This window comes from Diabrotica undecimpunctata, chromosome 8, assembly GCF_040954645.1.
Source record: "Diabrotica undecimpunctata isolate CICGRU chromosome 8, icDiaUnde3, whole genome shotgun sequence".
Classification (NCBI taxonomy): domain Eukaryota; kingdom Metazoa; phylum Arthropoda; class Insecta; order Coleoptera; family Chrysomelidae; genus Diabrotica; species Diabrotica undecimpunctata.
The window spans coordinates 35,003,337-35,023,969 of NC_092810.1; the positions used below are offsets into that span (position 1 = coordinate 35,003,337).

General features: G+C 33.9%; 1 protein-coding gene across 1 annotated transcript in view; it reads right to left on the reverse strand.

Moving 5' to 3' along the window:
• LOC140447423 (uncharacterized) overlaps positions 1-20,633 on the reverse strand; it is a 64,513-nt gene that overhangs the window by 26,197 nt on the left and 17,683 nt on the right. The window contains exons 4-5 of the mRNA XM_072540064.1: positions 13,046-13,141; positions 607-692 (exon numbers count right to left, since the gene is read on the reverse strand). Of these exons, the coding sequence (XP_072396165.1) occupies positions 607-692; positions 13,046-13,141 (182 nt within the window). The remainder of the gene's footprint in view (positions 1-606; positions 693-13,045; positions 13,142-20,633) is intronic.

Genomic DNA, 20,633 nt, shown 5'->3' on the forward strand with positions numbered 1-20,633 from the left:
ATTTTTAGTATATAATGCCTTTTGCTGGGCTTGTGTTCGAAAACTTTATTTTCAAGCAAGAACACGCGGCCACACGTAGCCAGGTTGGTAACGCAATACCTGGAAACCGTCGGTGTGCCAAAAATAATTGGCCAGCTCGAAGCCCAGATTTGAACCCGATTGATCCTTTTTGGGAAAAACTCAAACAAAGAGTAGGAAACAGAATACCTGCTCCAATAAATCGTGAGCAAGTTCGGTTGACGCTCATGGAAGAATGGAAAGCTTTTCCTCAAGACAACATCCAGAATTTGATCAATTCAATGTCAAGTCGGATGAGTAGTGTAATTCAAAATAGAGGGGGTAATACAGAATATTAAAAATCACGACTTAATTGTAATTTTTATAAAGAAAACAGAAAAAAAATACAATGTTAATTTTTAAAATTTTCCATTAAAATTGCCATTTTGATTGCATACTGTTTTAGAACATATTCTTAAACATTACACAAGCATCTAACGACAATCAATTTCTTGTAGGGTTCGTAAAAATTAAAAAATACCAAACATTTTAGGCGGCTTCATGTTAATGACGCACAGTGTATTTCTCACTAAATGATACTGGACTTACCTGATCAAATTAAAAGTAACAAAAGCCAGAAAAGATTTGGAGAGAAACTGCGGTCGGTCCCAACGAATTCCAGGTAAATGGAATACCTGCAAATAATATTAATCACATATCAAACTCGCTGTCATTATGACAATAATGTCAAAACAATTTTTACAGTAGTTAATCAGACTCATTATAGAGTAAGATCCCAGAGCGATCAGACATAACTTATTTTCACACAGTTGAAACCTTAAGAGTCTGAGTAGCGTCTCGTGTGCTTTGAATACCTGCGTATTTATGAAACTTGCTGAGTGACACCTGGGCAGGTACCAGGTGAGAAAGGTAACTAAAAATAAGAGCTATTTAACTTAAATTTACATAACTGATTTTTATACATATTTTGTAGAATATTATTTTGAAAATACTGTAATAAGTGTCAAGACACTTGTCATGGACCAGAACTTTTGTCAGACGCTTTAAAGCTCCACTAAAATTAAATGAACTTTACTTACTTTTACATGTCTGATTTTTAAATATGTTATTAATGGAACTATAATAAAGTTATATTTAATCAGTCAGACAAATTAAACTGACCAAACATCCCTCAAACACTTAGTGTTCTTAATGTATTTGAATTTTTTAGAGGCTTTTTTTTCTGAGAGGATTTTCTGAGGCTGATGCGCACAGCACTCTCGCGCTCATACTTCTGGTTAACTAATTTTTGTGTTTGAGGGATGTTTGGTCATTTTAATTTGTCTGACTGATTAAATATAACTTTATTATAGTTCCATTAATAACATATTTAAAAATCAGACATGTAAAAGTAAGTAAAGTTCATTTAATTTTAGTGGAGCTTTAAAGCGTCTGACAAAAGTTCTGGTCCATGACAAGTGTCTGACACTTATTACAGTATTTTCAAAATAATATTCTACAAAATATGTATAAAAATCAGTTATGTAAATTTAAGTTAAATAGCTCTTATTTTTAGTTACCTTTCTCACCTGGTACCTGCCCAGGTGTCACTCAGCAAGTTTCATAAATACGCAGGTATTCAAAGCACACGAGACGCTACTCAGACTCTAAGGTTTCATCTGTGTGAAAACAAGTTATGTCTGATCGCTCTGGGATCTTGGACTATTAGTATATTCACATCTTTTATGATTTTAGTGTCCAAATTATTTGTCCAGCGGTGTATAATTTATCGTGAAAACATTATCGGAAAAAATTGTAATCAATATGTAAGCTACTGATTATGTCATTTAACAAGGAACTAAGACGTTCAAATAATTTTACTGTTTCATATGGTCACTTTTCGGTTCTTTAGCTGTGCATTACAATAAGAAATTCGCAATTTACAGGACAGAAATGTTATTTTTTCTACCTAGATCAAAATTTATAAAAAACAATGGCGACGTAATCGTATAAATTTGCCTATTTACCATTACTATACCTATTGACTATATAAAAAAGCTATATGCAGAGGAAGAAAAAACGACGCAAGAAACGGAAACACCAGAAATTACTACAAATGAAGAACTTAATATAAATGTACAGGAAGTTCGGAAAATACTTGAAAACCTGAAGAATTACTGAAATATTATGGAGCAGCAATGGCAGAACAATTAACAACATTAATGAATAAAATTATAAAACACAATAAAATACCGGAGGAATGGAGCACGAGCGAACTAATTCTATTATTCAAAAAAGGAGATAAAAAACAGCCAGAAAACTACAGAGGTATAAACTTGTTAAATACTACGCTAAAACTTACAACTAAAATTTTACAAGTGCTAATAAATCAGAGGATAAGTTTAGCAGATGAACAACAGGGTTTTCGTAGTGGAATATCGTGTACAGATGCAATATTCGTTATAAAGCAAATTACTGAGAAATCACTTGAGTATAATAGACCAGCATTTCTGTGTCTGATTGACCTAAAGAAAGCGTTTGACAGAGTAAGTCTCAAAGATGTAATCCATCTTCTGTATAATACAGAAGCTCCCCTAAATATTATAAAAACTATCGAAAACATTTACTAAAACAACAAAATGGAAGTCAGAATGGATGGAGAACTTACAGAACCTATAGAAATAGGCAGTGGAATAAGACAAGGGGATTCATTGAGCCCCATGCTCTTCAATTTCATCATGGATGAAATCATCAAAAGCGTTAACAAATGAAATGGAATACAGAATGGACAACAAAGAAATCAAAATACTCTGTTACGCAGACGACGCAATATTGATAGCCCAAGATGAAGATAGTCTGCAAAGACTGGTTTACAAATTTAACATAAGAGCAAAAGAATTTAATATGACAATCTCATCTCAAAAAACTAAAACAATAGTAGTCAGCAAAGAACCAACCTGATGTAAAATAGAAATTGATGGCATCAGTATTGAACAAGTAATGGAAATAAAATACCTGGGAATTACACTGTCTAGCTATGGAGACCTGGATGCCTTAATAACACTATATGGCGAAACAGACACATTAACACTAAGATGAAGTCAAGAATTTAGAAAGTCAGTTTAAGACCAATAATATCATATGCCTTAGAAACAAGACCCGATACAGCCACAACGCAAAGGCTACTGGAAACGGAACAGATGAGAGTACTGAGAAGAATTACAGGAAATACGCTGAGAGATCGAAAGAGAAGTGAAGACATTAGAAGAAAATGTAATGTACAGTGTACGTTACAAATGAATGGACACAAAATAGAAAAAAAAGAATGGAATAACCACATAAGCAGAATGGTGGAGACCCGTGTCGTCAAAATAACAAGAGATAAGTCACTGCCACAATTGCTTATAAAGAGTAAAAAGAAGAAGAAGAAGACCATTGACTAGAAATTACCTATGAAATAATTAACATTTATATATACAGGGTTGGCGACTCAAAAGAATTCAACCTGATCAGTATCTCGTAGATCTCCCGTAGAATTTTTTTTAGAAAACTATTATGACTTTACCTTAAAAATTTGTCTAAAAAATTTTTCTATAGCTTCAGGAGCTTCTGAGATATAACCCCTTTTGTAACTGCTTATGTGGTTTACCTATTGTATGCGCGCTCACATAAAAATGGCAAGTTTTTGAATTAACTAATTTTTGAATCAATAATTTAGAACAATTACCAAACAAACACATAGGTATAGTTTTTGTGAGCAACAAATATTTTTAGTCATAAAAATTTATACAATCATTTAAATCAAAATTCCTTTTGTCCAGATTATAAACACATGACACCTCTTTGTTGCTAACTGCATTTAGTTTTTTTCTTTTCATACGCTCAGTCTGTATGGATCGATTTAGAAAAGCTGTTTGTAGATTCCAGTGCCCAATACTCAATACTCTTTAAAAATTTAAAGTCTTTGTTCTTGTGAAATAATATTGGTACATTTATTCCAAACGATCATGATGATGATTTTTAAGTTTTCGTAACTTTTTAGCTTCATGAGTATTGTGTTTTTTGTCCATGTAAGCTTTACCTGAATTTCTATTTTAGCCCTGTTTTTTCCACTTATCTGTCCTTCGAATCCTTTTCCTGCCAGTCTGCTTTGGTGATGGAAACGCATTAGCAGGTAAATTCTCTATCACTGGCTCCGTATTCCGCAAAAAAAACAAAACGGACACAGAAGTTTATAGTAACGCTAAATTAAGAGTCTAGACGCAAAATTTCGGGCCAATGCTTTTTAAATGCATTTATTTTTTTCAAATTCTGAGGAAACTAATAAATATTTTTAAACAATTTAAAGGCAGAATGAAAAATTACATTATTACCGAGGGCCGAAAGTCCCTTAGAATAAACAAAAAGTTTCTTATGAATGACATATTTGAAATTAAAAATCACACTTAATTTTTTCACCCCAGTAACTTACTAAAATAAACATTGTAGAAGTTTTTCATTCTGCGTTTAAATTTTTCAAAAATACTTATAAATCTTAGGATTCGAAAAAAATTAATGCATTTAAAAAGCATTGGTCCGAAATTTTGCGCCTACGCCCTTAAACTATAACAGGAGCTATACTACTACCCATCCAAAATGATAACAAACTCAACTAATAGTCTCACACAGTGGAACAGGGGTACAAGTGCACTTGTACCTCTTCTCTTCCAAGCCCTACTCATAGTTGGCTTGGAGGCTAAGTAACTTGCCGCTAGAAAGCAGCGCATGTTAGACTTATCGCTTACATCTCTTTACTACCAAATAAAATGAAAGATTTTCAGTTCAGTGATGCAGTTTCCTCAATATTTACAAAAATGTCACTTATACCCCTCTACTTCTAGGGTGCCAGTATGAAGTCAACCCTTTTTGCATTTTTTTGCAAAGTTGAGGTACTTTAGGATTGTAAACTTTTTTGATTTAATAATAGACACTTTCATCTACCTATGTATTCCCAAATTTTCATCATTGATTTTTTTTTGGATTTTAGCAAAATTTTAAACTTCGAAAGAAAAAATTCTGTTCAAAATAACGATACAGGAGATAATATTACAGCTTATTAAAAAATAAAATACATTAAATGATTTATATAAGTACAAACTCCGCACTGATAGTTACTAAGTGAATTGAGTAGCTCGGTAAGGGTCAGTGCATATCCCAAGCCCGGATAAAGAAGGAGTGTTTGCGTCAGGGTGCATCCGGCTGTAAAAACTTGCTAAAACCATGGAAAAAAGGAATACGGAAAACAGTTTAGAGGCTAGGACGTTACCCGTAAGCGACGCACAGTTACGGGCTGAACCCTGCGAAAAGTGAGCTAGGGCTACCCCTTAGAGGACGGAACGGGCCAAAGAAGCTAGTCCTGAGAATTGCAACTATCAGCGTCTGAAGCATGACAGGCAAAGGAAGAGAACTCACCGATTTTAAGCAAAGGAGAAGGATTGGTGTACTTTGTGTACAGGAAACTCGTTGGAAAGGTAATAAGTCGAGAGATCTTTGAGATGGATACAAGTTGATATATAGTAGTTCGGACAGTCACGGCAGAAATGAGTAGGTATTATTTTGAACAACCAGTGGAAGGAACATCTTGTAAGGGTAACCAGAAGAAGTGAGAATAAAGAGTATCCAACTGAATACAGGCGATACCAACGTCAACATCATATGTGCCTACGCTTCACAGTTAGAGTGCGAAGAACAGGAAAAGGAAGAATTTTAGAGTCCTCTTGATTGCGAATTGCTCGATATTCCTGTAGACGAAAAGTGCGGGAAAAAAGAAAAAAGAGCGGGAATAGAAAGAGTTTTACGATGGGAATAAGAAATGATGAAGGAAATAGTGTGATTGACTTGGCATGGGATTTGACTGTTATTAATACGTTCTTTATGAAGACTGAAGACCAGTATGTTACCTATAGTAGCAGGGGAAAGGAATGTCAGATAGAGTGCTGTGTAGAAGAAGTCAGCTACAAGAGTTTACCATTTGTAAAGTGATAAAAGGCGAGTTTATAGCTACTCAACACCGACCGGTGATGGTGGATCCGGAAATAAAGGTGAGGTGGAATGGAAAGCAAGTAGGACACCAGAAAGTAAAGTGGTGGAAGTTAAAGAATAAGGATCTGGCAAAAGTCTGAGTAGAATAGATTACTGGAAGAGCTTGAGGAAAAAGAAAATCGAGGAAGGGCTGAAAGGAAAGATATACAAGACTGTGGTGAGACCTGCGTTGGTGTACAGAGTAGCTTATAAAGAAGATTCAGGAAAAGAAGATGGAGGTAGCTAATATGAAAATGTTACGGTGGATGTTGGGTAAAACTAGAAGGGACAGGATCAGGAACGACTTGATTAGGGAAAGAGTCGGGGTGACTACAGTCTCAAAAAAGATTCAAGAACAAAGACTGCAATGGTTTGGTCATATCAGACGTAGAGATGTAAACTACGTGAGAGGAAGGATAGTTGTTAGAAGTTGATGGAAGGAGAGGTAGAAGAAAAACGAGAAGATGAAAGGACTGTGTGGCAAAGTACTTGAGAGAGAAAGGTTTAGGTGAAGAAAACCCGATGTACGGAAATGATTGGCGACGAAGATTAAGGAACAGCGACTTCTGAAAATGGAAAAGCTAAGGAAGAAGATTTCGATAAATACATTTTAGCTCGTTTGAGGAATGTGCCTGGTTCAATGGCAATAAAAGCGAATTATCATACTGCTTGTATGCCTACTTTTTATAAGGAAAGAACTGAAAGAAAAGTGGTCGCTCAGCATGTAAAAACACTAAGAATTTTATTACTTTATATATTATAAGATTTCTCATTACATCAATGTAATTTGAACTTAATAAATCAACTGTTTTACTGATCAAAATTGCAGCAGTCAAGGAAATATCATTCTGACAACGTTAAGTAAAATAATTTAGTGTTTTTTCTTAAAAGTACATTATCCTAACTTTTTACTATGTGATATTGTAACTTACGTAGAACGTCCATATTAAAAAATTCTTTTATCTGTAATAAATTTTAAGACGGGTAAAACAGTCTAGTGAACAATATTTAATCTTCCAGTAGACGCAGCTTGTCTATGAGACCGTCGAGAAGCAACGACAGTCAATTCTAAAGCCAATCGGAAGCTTTTGAGTTTCTCCGGCGCTGTACCGTCTTTCGTTTTATAATAAAACTTTATTTTTCAGATATTATGGATTAAGAAAAAGAACACAAACGATTATTGGCACTTTTTGAAGAAGTTTCGACAGGTGATGAGTATGATGATGAAGAGGAATCGGGAGAAGAAGATCATGTAGAAGAAAACGGAAGGAAGCGATAAGGAATAGAAAAATGAGGAATTAGATGATGAGACAGATTTTGCCATTGGTCCATATTTTTTGGGCAAAGATAATAAAACAAAATGGGCTAAGCATATTGCCCCTAAGAACGTCAGAACTCGAAGTGAAAATATTGTTCTGCAACTTTCAGGTTCAAAACAATGTGTCAGACAGAAAACCTATATTTTAGATACCTGGAACAATCTATTTCATACTGATATGTTGCAAATTGCAACTGCTTGCAAACCATCGAAAACAATAGAAACATGAGAGTATTGAAATCAAATTTAACTAAAGGAAAAATTAAAGATATCTAAAATCAAAAAACCAACAGGGGAATACAGTAACGGAAAAAAATTCAAATAACCAAGGAAATACAAACGTTCTATGAGAATCTACTATACAGAACCCCAGAACAATTCTAAACCTCGGCTCGGAAACTCTCCCTAAAATAACTTCTTCGGAAATTAGACATGCTTAACAGCAAATGAAAAATAAAAAAGCTCCTGGTGAGGATCGTATAACGTCTGAAATGTTAAAAATGGGCGGCAACATCGTTGTAGAGGCTGTGCAAGTTTTGTTGAATAAGTGTCTAACAGAAAAAAGCCAGCCATAACACAAAAACTTGATTTATATCAACCGGTTGAACAGGCGGGATTTAGAAAAAGGTTTGGTACTAACGATCACTTACAAATCATCAGAACACTGGTAGAAAAAACCACAGAATATAATGTACCTCTACATATGGCATTTATTGACTTTCACGAGGCTTTCCATAGTATTGAAATTTGGTCCTTTTTGTCAGCCTTAAGGGATGCTCGAATAGACTTGCGTACACTACACTTATTAAAAACATTTATGAACAGGCCACATTCCACATCAAAATTAATGAAGACGAAAAAACTAAAAAAATGCCTCTTGGTAAAGGTATTAGACAAGGTGATACTATTTCATCAAAGCTTTTTACCTTAGCATTGGAAAATGTATTAAAACAGCTCGACTGGGAGCAAAAAGATGTAAACATTGATGGTGTACGTCTGAGTCATTTGAGGTTTGCGGACGACATAGTATTATTTAGTAGAGATATCAAGGAACGAGCAAATGCTTAAAGAATTAAATCAGCAGTCAAATAAAATACGTCTTAAAATGAACCTTCAGAAAACAAAAATAATGAGTAATTTACAAACTAATAAAGTTATTGACAACGTCAGTCTTAAAAATGTAGACCACTATAGATATCTTGGACATACCATTAAAATCAGCAAAGAAAACCAAATAGCTGAAATAAACGACGCATACAATAATTGTCTTGGGTAGCTTTCGGCAAGTTAAGCTTTATCTTGAAGAATGAAGATATACCAATGTGTCTAAAACGTAGAGTTTATGACAAATGTATCTTGCCTGTAACTACATATGGACTGGAGACCATGGCCTTTACAAAGAAAACCTTAGAGCAGCTCAGTACAACTCAAAGAGCGATGGAGAAGGTGTCGAAATATCGACATTCGTGAAAGAACAAAGATCACAGATGTCGCAGAACGTATAGCAAGGCTCAAGTGGCAATGGGTCGGACATGTTGCCCGAGATAATCCCGAAAAATGGACACAGAGATTAACAAACTGGAGACCAAGAGAGAACAGGCGAGGAGTAGGCAGGCCACAGAAGAGGTGGATAGATGATATCAGAAGTCGCGGGCAAGCAGTGGATCAGAATTGCCAAGAGTAGAAATCAATCAACGCAAATGGAAGAGGCCTATGTCCAGTAGTGGACGAATACAGGCTGAAGAAGAAGATGTTGCAAATAATTGTTGATGGGACCAATACAAAAATAGAAGCAGAAAAGCAGAAGTTCAGTCGCAATTGAGATATATACCCAACAAACATTGATGAAATCCGTGCCCTTTTATGTCTCCTATATCTTGCAGGTGTAAGAAAGGTAAGTCACCTTAATATAACAGACTTCTGGAAAACGGACGGCACTATTATCAAGGTTTTCCAACTGACAATGAACATCACGAGATTCAGAAATTTACTAAGGTATATGCGAACTGATGATATCAACACAAAGCATGATAGAGTTAGTTTGGATAAATTAACGCCAATAAGAGATCTTATTACCAAGTGGAACGAAAATCAGAAAAAATGTTTCTCCCATTTGCAATACGTAACCGTGGACGAAAAGTTGAAAGTTTTTAGAGGACGGTGCTCGTTCCGCCAGTACATACCAAGCAAACCCAATAGATACGGTATAAAAATATTTGCACTGGCTGATGCGAAGTTATTTTATACCAGTAACATACTATCTAGACACTAGTACCAAGGCAGTGGCGGAACGGGCCTGTCAGTCAACATCGGATCTAAGAGAAATGTTACCACCCACAATTGGCACACCAGCATTGATCTTGGTATAAGCTTGAAGGAAAATGGTTTAACTCTCTTGGGAACAATAAAAGTAAATAGAAGAGAAATTCCTGCATATTTCTCTAAAAATCAAGGACGACCTATTGGCTCTAGTGCATTTGGGTTTGATTCAAGAGGAACACTAGTTTCATATAAACCAAGAAAAACAAAAATGTTCTGTTATATTCCACTATGCACCATGGGGACGACGCTGATCCTGTAACTGGAAAACCGGAAATCATATTAGCGTATCATAGCATAAAAAGCGGTGTTGATACCGTAAATAAATTATGAGCACAATATGATGGGGCACGTTGAAGTAGAAGACGACCTATGGTTGTTTTGTACAGCCTTTTAAATGTTACAGCAATAAATTCCTTTGTTATTTACAATTGTAATATTCCAAGTTCTACAAAGAACCACCAGAAGAACTGAAGCCAAAAGGTGATCTATCATTTGGATGAAGATGTCGTGCCAGTTCAAAGAACTCCGGGAGCAATTGGGAGGTGTGGTGACTGTGGATGGAAAAATAATTGAAAAAAGGAAAAATTTTTGTTCGATTTGTGAAAGAACTAAAGAATTCTGGACAGGGGTATACTTCTAGAACTGGAAAACCTGTAGCTGCTAAAAAAATGGGACCTGTGTGTACCGACAAATGCCGTTTGAAATGTCCAAATACGGTATCTGAAAAGCTGAGAGAGACACAGTTTAAAGAGTATTTGGCATTAGGGTCCTTGCAAAGACAGCAAGATATTTTGGCTTCTTGTATTCAGCCACTTAAGTTGAGCTACCGACGTATTTCTACATCAAAAATCACTCCCAGAAATACAAATTGTGCATTTTTCATTACAGGCAAGGGAAAACAAGAACGGTTATGTAAAACGTTTATCATTAATACTTTTGAAATAACTGAAAGAGCTATTTGCTCTATAATTAAAGCAGTTTCAAGTGAAAAAACTACTATTATAACAGAAGATAAACGTGGGAAGCACGAGAGTCGCAAGAAAATAAGTGACAAAATTTTGGATTCTGTTCGTAGCCATATAAATTCAATTCCACGAATTGAAAGTCACTATCTTCGAAGTGATTCTTCGAGGCAATACATTGACGGTGGTTTAATTATTGCGGAACTTTAAGGGAACTATATAAAGGAACGAAAAGAAGCAAAAGAAGAAGAGTCAGCAACCTACGATTGTTATTCTCGTATTTGCAACAGCGAATTTAATATTAGAGTTTTTTTTTATCCCGAAGAAAGATCTTTGTGACCAATGCGAATCTTTTAAAAATGCCGGAGCAGAAGCAACAGAAAATATGCAAACAACTATTGAAAGTCACCTAGAGGAAAAGGATCGTAAAGTCGCAAAGAAAAAACTAACGATAAACTGAAAACAAAAAATTCTGATAACAATATACATTTGGCTACTTATTGATTTACAAGCAGTATTACCTGTACCAATAGGACAAAGTTCTGCATTTTTTTCCAAATCTTCTTAAACTGTTATAACTTTACAGTAAAGACGAAAAAAGACCAAGTCTCCGAAACAGATAGCTCTTGTGTAATTGATAAAGCTAGCTGTTACTTTTGGAATGAAGTGATGGGGGAATAGAGGGGCAATAGAAATCGGATCTTGCGTTTATTACTACCTGAAAGAATTGTCAATAACCAGCCCAGAAGTTGATGTGATTTTTTATTGCGATAACTGTGGAGGCCAACAAAAAAATAAATTTCTAATAGCCATGTACCTGTTTGCTGTCAATACTTTGGTCATCAATTCTATTACTCACAAGTACCTTGTTCGCGGTCACACCCAAAATGAAGGTGATTCAGTCCACAGCATAATATAAAAAGCAGTGAAGAGGGCAACCAAATCAGGGCCCATATAAATTCCCGAGCAATACTTGAATTAATTTAGGAATGCTTAAAAAACAGGAGCTCCTTTAACCGTTAAAGAAATTGATTTCACTGAGTTTTACGATGTAAAAACACTGTACAATGAAATGGGACTAGATTTCCGAAGATCGTGGCTTCAAAATAACTGAAGTAATGCTACTTCAAAGCTTAAAAGGGAACGATTACTTCCGGTATAAAAAAAGTTATAAACAATCAACGTGGACGAAAGTTGATGTTTAGGGGTTTACTCTTCAAAAATTCCTTTAGGTGATAACAAATTAAAAGATTTTAAACAGTTACTTTCAAAACATATAATTTCTGGATTTTGTAAAGCCTTTTACGATTAAATTTTTCGTTGATACTTTTTTTGCAATTTCAATTTTATTTTTCAAGTTCCTTTTTATTAAAATTGTTTGCTTTTACTACAATTTTCGATTTGTTTAACAAACTTTTTCAATGACTTTTTGTGCTTATTTCGATTCCACCTTTCAAAACTAGCTAGGTAACTAAAAATTTTACAAAATGAGTATGTCTGTGGAAATTTTATCTTTAAAACTAAATTCTTAATTTTTCATCCCTAAATCTGATCTCCAATTGCAATTACGTCATTGTTGCCTCAATTATTTTGTGGAAACAATGACGTAATTGCAATTGAGGATCAAATTTAGGGATGAAAAATTAAGAACTCATTCCGAATGTGTAATAGAGTCACAGTATATCAGGTTGGCTAAGTATAACTGCAATACTAATCCAGTAACTTCATTTTGCTTCATTGCATGAGGTATCAAGTAAAATAATTTTATATTTTTGGCTCTCCTGAAATGTTACACTTTTGTAGTTGCATCATTGTTCCACCGGGACAGCGATATGTCAATAATAATAAATAATGTTAAAAAAAACTACAAACATGGATTATTTTATTAAAATTTAAACAAAATGCATCCAGAGGACTATTTTTATGACCGGTGTAGTAGACCGTGTGCGACTACTGATACACAAAATAAAAACTGCGTCTACTTAAAGGTTAATAAAAAAATTAATTTTGAAAGTAGAAAATGCAATATTTTTGTGTGTGAGTGTATTACTAATCGTTTTAATTATACGTTCAAATTTAATGTTTTTGAAAAGCTGAAGTCGCATAAACTTGACATACCTAATTTCTAACAACACTGCACTATAAAAAACTTTTACCACCATCCAATTCACCAGCAAACTTCGAAATGTTTAGTCCACAACCGCAGATAACCTTAAAATAGGCTAATTTACATTTTATATGTCGTTATCCCCTTACAGGTATGTTTATAGCCTTCGTATTTTATAATAGGTGGTATCAACGCCCATTAAAAACTTTTTCGGCATTTATTGTTTATTGATGCAAATCACTATTTGTGTTAATAAAACGAAAAAAAAGAATAACTTACCTCTGCCCAAAAACAAACAATCAGCGAAGCACTCGACATTAGAAGCGGATAGTAGGAGGAGAGTAGACTGTTTGACCAGCCATATTCAAACAATTCCTGCAACGAGACTTTAGGTAAACATTCATATAAGTGAATAGTAAATATTAAACTGTTGTATTATAGTTATATCATTGTATTTTCCTGAAAGTGATCAACGCATCATTAAATTAAAGCGTTCAAACGACTGCAAAGAACGTATGTTGCGTCTAGAAACAACTATATTTGAATTCAAGCAAAATTTCCATCGACTGAGATGCAAAACTCATAGGTAAAAAGTATCTGTATATCTGAAAAAAAAATCATTAATTTCACGTAAAAATTTTATACAGATATTTGAAGGTTCTAAAAGGTATATGAGGGGTAGCTGATGAAAAATCCGTAAAGATCTACAGCTGATTTTGCTTTGTTTTTGTTTTAACACTAGAAAGTCGGAGGAGCCAATTTGGCCCCTGTTGCGATTTGAAGTTATTGTAGTTCTTTTATTTGACACAATACTAATTTCATATTTTATAACTTTTAATATTTTGATACAAAGTCTTATTTAACGCAAAAAAATATTGTTTACTAAATTTATTAAATGGATTTTCTATTTTCTAACAAACCTACCATAGAAGTCTGAAGGGGCCAAACTGGCCCTGTATTAATTATTATCGTTTTCTCGGAAATTTGACGATTTCTTTTAACTTTCTGTCGGATAGATAAAATTATGTTTATGTACGTTTATTGCTAGAAGGTATTTTGTTACATACTGTTTGTTCCTTGAAAGTATTTTGTTTATTGAGCGGTTTATTAGGTTCTGCTGACTCTCGTTTCTAGAATATTGAAACATTCGTTCAATTGTGAAAATTCAAGACGACTGTAAAGATGTCTCGTCGTCGTGGACTATCAGAGCTTGAACTTCTTGAAGAAATACGAAAAATACAAGAAGATGTTTCGGGAGGTGAATCTGAATTTGCAGAAAATAATGAGTCAGACGATGAACAATACGTACCACCACAAAATAATGATTCAAGTGACTCTGATGCTTCAGAGCAGTTAGAAAGAAACTCAACAACACGAGTCAGCTAATTTTATCGTGAATCCAAGTGCATCTAAGCCAAGTCACAAGAGAAAAGAGGTCAACAAGGTCAAACTATTTCAATCGGAGACCGAACAATCGAAAGACGGAACAACGTGGAAAGTTATTGATTCTGGATCAGTACCTGGTAAGATTATGATTTTTAGTATCTTCATATTCATTGAATATTTGCTCATTACAGGACGCCGCGCTCAGCACAACATTTATCGAGAGGAATCAGGTCCTACGTCGTATGCAAAAAGGAACGTGAGGAACAATTGTGTGGTAAGTGCTTGGCATCTAATAATCAACGACAGCATGTTACGTCATATAAAAGAATGCACTATTGAAGAAGCACATCGATGTTTGAAAAATGACACATGGACTATAACTTTGGAAGAACTGGATGCTGCCCTTGCTATTATGTACGCAAGAGGAGTCTACGGCGCCAAAAATTTCCCAACCAACAGCTTGTGGTCAACAGTATGGGGTCCTCAGTGTTTTAGACAAACTATGCCACGAGACAGATTCAAGGATATTATAAAATATCTCAGATTTGACATAAAGCAAACGAGATCTGAACGATTGAAAACCGACAAATTTGCTCTAGCCTCTGCGGTTTGGAATGGATTTATAGAAAATAGTGGTGCGGGTTATAAACCGGGAATAAACCTTACTGTGGACGAACAACTACTGCCTTCTAAAGCCAGGTGCCCGTTCACACAGTACATATCAAATAAGCCGGATAAGTTTGGCATACAATTTTGGCTTTTGACATGCGTGGAATCAAAATATATTGTAAATGGTTACCCTTATACTGGCACTGATCATCTACGCAAGAAAGATACAAGTGTTGGTGAACATGTTGTTTTGCGGTTAATGGAAAATCAACTGGGAAAGGGCAAAAATGTTACGACAGATAACTACTTTACATCGTTAAAATTGGCCAAGGCATTGCAAAAAAAATCAACAAGTCTTGTGGGTACTTTGAATCGCAACAGAAAGGAAGTTCCTCTAAGCGTAAAGAGTAAAAATGGAGAATTATATGTTACCCATATATTCCAGAGCTACGAAAAGATAACACTTACTGCATACCAAGGAAAGAGTCACAAAAATGTGCTTTTGTTGAGCTCATTACATCAATCAGTGGATGTTGCTGTCGATGGAAAAAAACTTCCTCAAACAGTAAGCTTTTATAATAAAACAAAATACGGGGTTGATGTAGTGGACCAAATGGCGCGTCTTTATACTACAAAAGTTGCTTCAAGACGATGGCCAATGCACGTGTTTTATAACATTCTTGACTTATGAGCAATAAATGTATGGATTATTTATAAAGAAGTTACTGGAAGTAAAATCAGTCGTCGTAAGTTTATTCTTCAGCTGTGTAAAGAATTACGGGCTCCATACCTTGCCTCCCGAAATCTGGTACTATACCCAGCACCACCGAATTTACCAACCACCAGCACTGTTACTAGCCAAAAAAGAAAAAAATGTCAGTTAAAAATGTTTTGTAAAGGAAATCATACTTCCAATGAGTGCCACGGCTGTAACAAGGCAATGTGTGGCAAATGCCAAAAACTGCAAACTGTATGGTGTTCCAAATGTTTAAAATGAAACTAAAAAATTAAATCAAATTTTATCGTCAAGAGTTTATATAATTTCTTAAAACTGTTTATTTTTATTTTTTATTTATTCCCAAATAAATAGTTAATTCTAAACTTGGTTTTTATCGATTTAGGAACTTGGGGCCAAAATGATCCCTTCGGGCTTTCTAGGTAGGTATGCTAAGCCCGACTTTCTAGTGTTAACCCTTTGACGCCGGAATTATTTTTTTTTTAACTTTTTTAAGTTTTTTGGTTTTTTATATAAAATCATTATTTTTAATAACAATGTATTGTATTTTTTTATTTTTTTATCAGCTAACAAAGGCTATAGACCGTGTCATAAGTATTAGGACACTAAGCGTCGGTTAATAAAATATTTTCAAAAGTAGAACTTTATTTTGAACGGTATAAAGAGAAACAATTTTTTTTGTCGTTAAGGCACAGTCCTATATTACATGTTGAACAGCTCCAGGAAGACTTGTGTGGTTCTTTTCGAGTGCTGCAAAGGGCACATCTCCTTGGTTTCATGTGAATTGGCATATGTGCACATTTATCAAATCGGACTTCTAGGGGGTACCGTGAGCTTGAAGTGGTTTACTTCAGTGTCATTAGCTCTTTTGCGTCTTCTTCTTGGTACGTCAGGTTGGGGGCCAATAAGTCCTTTTATGACTGCTAACATAAACATCTTCAACGTAAGCGATTGTCCATCGGATCTACTTTTGAAAATAATAAAGGCGTTTACTAGCGACACGTACAAAAAATACCAAAAGATACGGCGTCACCATTTCTTCGATTTTCTGTCAACTTCATAAATTGACTTTAGCATATCCATTTTGTCAAAAAAATCCATGTTAGCATTATAATCCTTGACTAGTATCGGACAAACAATATCCTCCATAGTACCATCTTTTCTCTTCCTAGACACTGTTCCAATATGTTCGGGATTATGATAATTACTTATAAACAAAACATCCTTTCGGTCTTTCCATTTCATAAAAACTGTACCATCTTTGCTAACTCGCCAATCCGACTCCCCTCTCGCTAATTGATTGTCCGCTATTATATCCGTTGGTGTGTTCTGTCTTCCCTTTCTTGCTGTTCCACACGCGTAAATTATGTCTTCGCGTAAGTTTTTCATTAGTTCCACAGAATTGAAGAAATTGGAAATACACTTTATGGCCCTTTCCTACCAATTTACGAGTAAGATCTTTTACGACTCTAGCTCCTAATTTTTTTTTCTGTCGCATCAGCAAATTTTTCTGTATAAACATCGAACTGGCATAAAAATCCGAATTCGTCGGCCCTGATAAAGACCTTGTAGCCTCTTTTTACGGGCTTCATTGGTAAATATTGACGTAAGGAACTACGTCCTTTAAATTTTATCATTGACTCGTCTATTGCTTGATTTTCTGAGGGATTATAACAAGCAAAAAACGATCCTGATAGATAATTCAGTAAAGGCCAAGTTTATATAGTTTGTCATAGCTGGCCTCATGTCTTTTAAGAGAATTGTCGTTTAAATGCAAGTTTTTGAGCAACCACACAAACCGATCTCTTGGCATACAATAACTAATATACACATCTCGAAGATCCGCTCTGGAAGACCAGTAGTTTCTCAGACCAGAAGCCCCTTTATTCCCATTAGTAAATTCATTGCTAAGAATACCCGCATTTGTTCTGCATTGGTTTGTGTAAATCTATTCTCGTCACCGTCGCTATTTTGGACCGCATATAGATTGGTTTGAAAGACAATATTATCAATAAGATCCTTTGTAAAGAGTTGAAGAAATACATCCGAAGGAGAATCAATATTGTCTGGTATATTGGGGCCGACTGGCCAAATTGTATTGGAAAGAAAATATTTCCTTCTACGTATATCCAACGGAGTATCATCATCGTCACTTTCATCTGCTTCAATTTGATTTGTCTCTAAGACGTCCTCAAGTTGGTTTTCCACTGAAACGGCGCCTTCAAAGATAATCGGCAAAGACTCTATATCAAGAATACTTTGATTCATATTTGCTGTTAAATCTGTTTCCTCATCGTCATCGGAGCTGTCATCAATATTTGAATCTACATCAGATGGAATGTCTTCAATAAGAGTAGAAATTTCCTCTTGAGACATACGTCCCAAATCGGCACAAGAATGTTTATTTTTCCCTGGAACAAAAAAGCATACATTTGCCTTGTGTCCCAGCACTGCCACCATCATAATTACAAGGTGTACAATGTACTAAATTCATCAATGAACATTACCACACAAATACAAACAAATATAGGTTACCTATACAATATATTTTTAGAAAAACTTACCGGCAATTTTATTAAAAATCTTGAAAAACTCATAAATATTACAGCACCATAAATCACGTGCTAAGCCAATGAAAACATACAATTATAAAAATATTACCAACGGACAGCGAAACAAAATTTGATGTGTGAGTCGTTGGAGAGGATCTCGACAATCCACGTATTCACTGTGTCTAAAAGGCGGAAATACATCATTCAATTCGGTTAAACAACGTGGATGATTCGAAACATTCGTACGAAAATTATTATATCACAAGTCAAAATGAAATAAACAGTTGAATCGAACACAATCAACAAAACTTGTATATATAGACGCGTCAATGTGGATAAATCATCCATATTGTACAACGAAGTTGATCAAAGTAGAAATTGGCTTAACTCATTTCAACGTTCAATTTAGTGGAACGCTTTTATTGAATTGCAAAATCATGGTTCATTTTGATTGAATCATCCACATTGTTCAACCGAATTGAATGGTGTATTTCCCCTTTAAGCGCAAGAAATACCAAGCTACTGCATAAAAATTGTGTTTAAAATGTGTCTTAACGCTTAGCATACCAGTACACAAAGAGTTAAGCAATCTTAAAAAGTGAAAAAGTCATTTTTTGTCTATAAAACCTTTCTTATGCAGTTTAGAGAAAATGGTTCAAATAAAAATTGAAGATCTTAAAATATTCTTCAATTTGAGAGTTTCTAAATTAAAATACATAAATAATTTACCAGGATAGTTGCAAAAAACCCTTAATTTTGCAGTAATTTATAAATGTTAATGACTTTGTTTTTTGCATGTAATACGAACCCTAACAACTATAAGTTGGAACAATAGCCCAGGGAAATAAGTATTTTTTCATGACACTCGTCCGGCCAGGCAAACGACAGTTGTTTTGAGTAGTATGGTCCTCTGTAACAAAAACCTATATGTTTCCTGCAGTCGATTTTTTGGACTTAATTAGTTATTAACAAATTAAAGTCAAAAAACGGAAAATTTTTGCTTTTTTCGTCCATCAGCAAAAAGTGAAGTATTTTAGAAGAGAAGAAACTTATAAGTCATATAAAAACCTTTAAAATGGCGTTTTCTAAATGTTTCTATCCCTATTTGTTGCTTAGAAAGTTGCAAAATAGGTCAAAAATTTCGGTTTTTTATAAATGTTAATAACTTTTTTGAAAATAAACTTATAACATTTATATTTCATGGAATGCTGTGTCTTGTAGTGCTTAAAATATGGTTAAAATTTCAAAGTGATCAGTCAAATAGTTTAAAAGTTATTTTATTTGTTTATCCCAAATTCATTTTTTTTGCAACAATATAAGTCAGAAAATTATATAGTTTTAGTAATTGTAAGGGTAGTTTCTGGAAGAAGAAGACTTGTTCTATTATTAACATTAAAAAAAAATTAAGAAAATTAATTTTAAATATTGCAAAATAATTTTGCAAAAACATGTCGCTTTTTTGCTTATAAACAATTAGAATAACTTTTTACCCATTGCCTGCAAGAATATTATTTTTTTATATTTAAGAAGCCTGAATTTTTTCACAAATTTAAAAGAAAAAAAATTTGTCCTAAAATTATTTGGGACAAAGTTAGCCTCTTTTTTTTTATTTTATTCATAGCAGCTTTGTTTATAACAATAAATCTAATTACCGTTATTTAAAAGAAAATACTTTATAGTTTTAACGTACCAAATTCTAAAAAGATTGCCCTTCAACGAAATCGTCCACAAAGCTTCAAAATGTGGCCCTTAAAATCGGCTGGCTTCGAAACTCACGGAAGCCGAAGGGAGGGGGAAGCAGCTGTTAGCTGTATCGCTGGTTCTTATTTATGGGTTTCAACGTTCCTTTTTTAATTTGTATGTACTGTTTGCGTACATTACGAATATGCATTATTCCAATAAATTGTTAAATAAACTATCTAATTTGCTTCAATTTTTTTTTTCAATTTTTATTATAATATTTGAGATAATTTTTATTTAAAAACAAATATTTATAATTATTTATACCTCTTTAATAAAATTGTAAATAATTTATTTATAATAGATTTTATGAAAACAACAAATTGTCCTATTTAATTGTTTCTAAAAATAGTATTGCTTTGGAAATATTAATTAAAATAATTTTTCTAATGTCTATTCTTTAATATTTTATTATTATTCTTTTTAAGTTAGAATTAATTTCATGTTATCGAATGAACTATCCTACAATAAAGTCGTCCCAAGAATGCAACTCAGTAATATTGGCAATATAATTTTAAAGTCATCTACTTTAAAATATATGTTTATATATATATATATATATATATATATATATATATATATATATATACAGGGTGATTGATTAGTGTAAGGATTAGTTTTAAAATTAGTTACAATCTTACAGGCTGTTTTATAAGATGGTGGCAGACCAAACTTTTGTTTTTTTCTGCTTCACTTCCCCATCACAACAATGTAAAGTTTTATTATATTATACCGGGGATTTAAAAAGTTCTAACAAATATTACCTGAAAATCGTATCAAGTTTAACTCCCTGTATAATTAAAAAGGAGTATAGGAACATTGATATATTGCAACCATAGTTTTT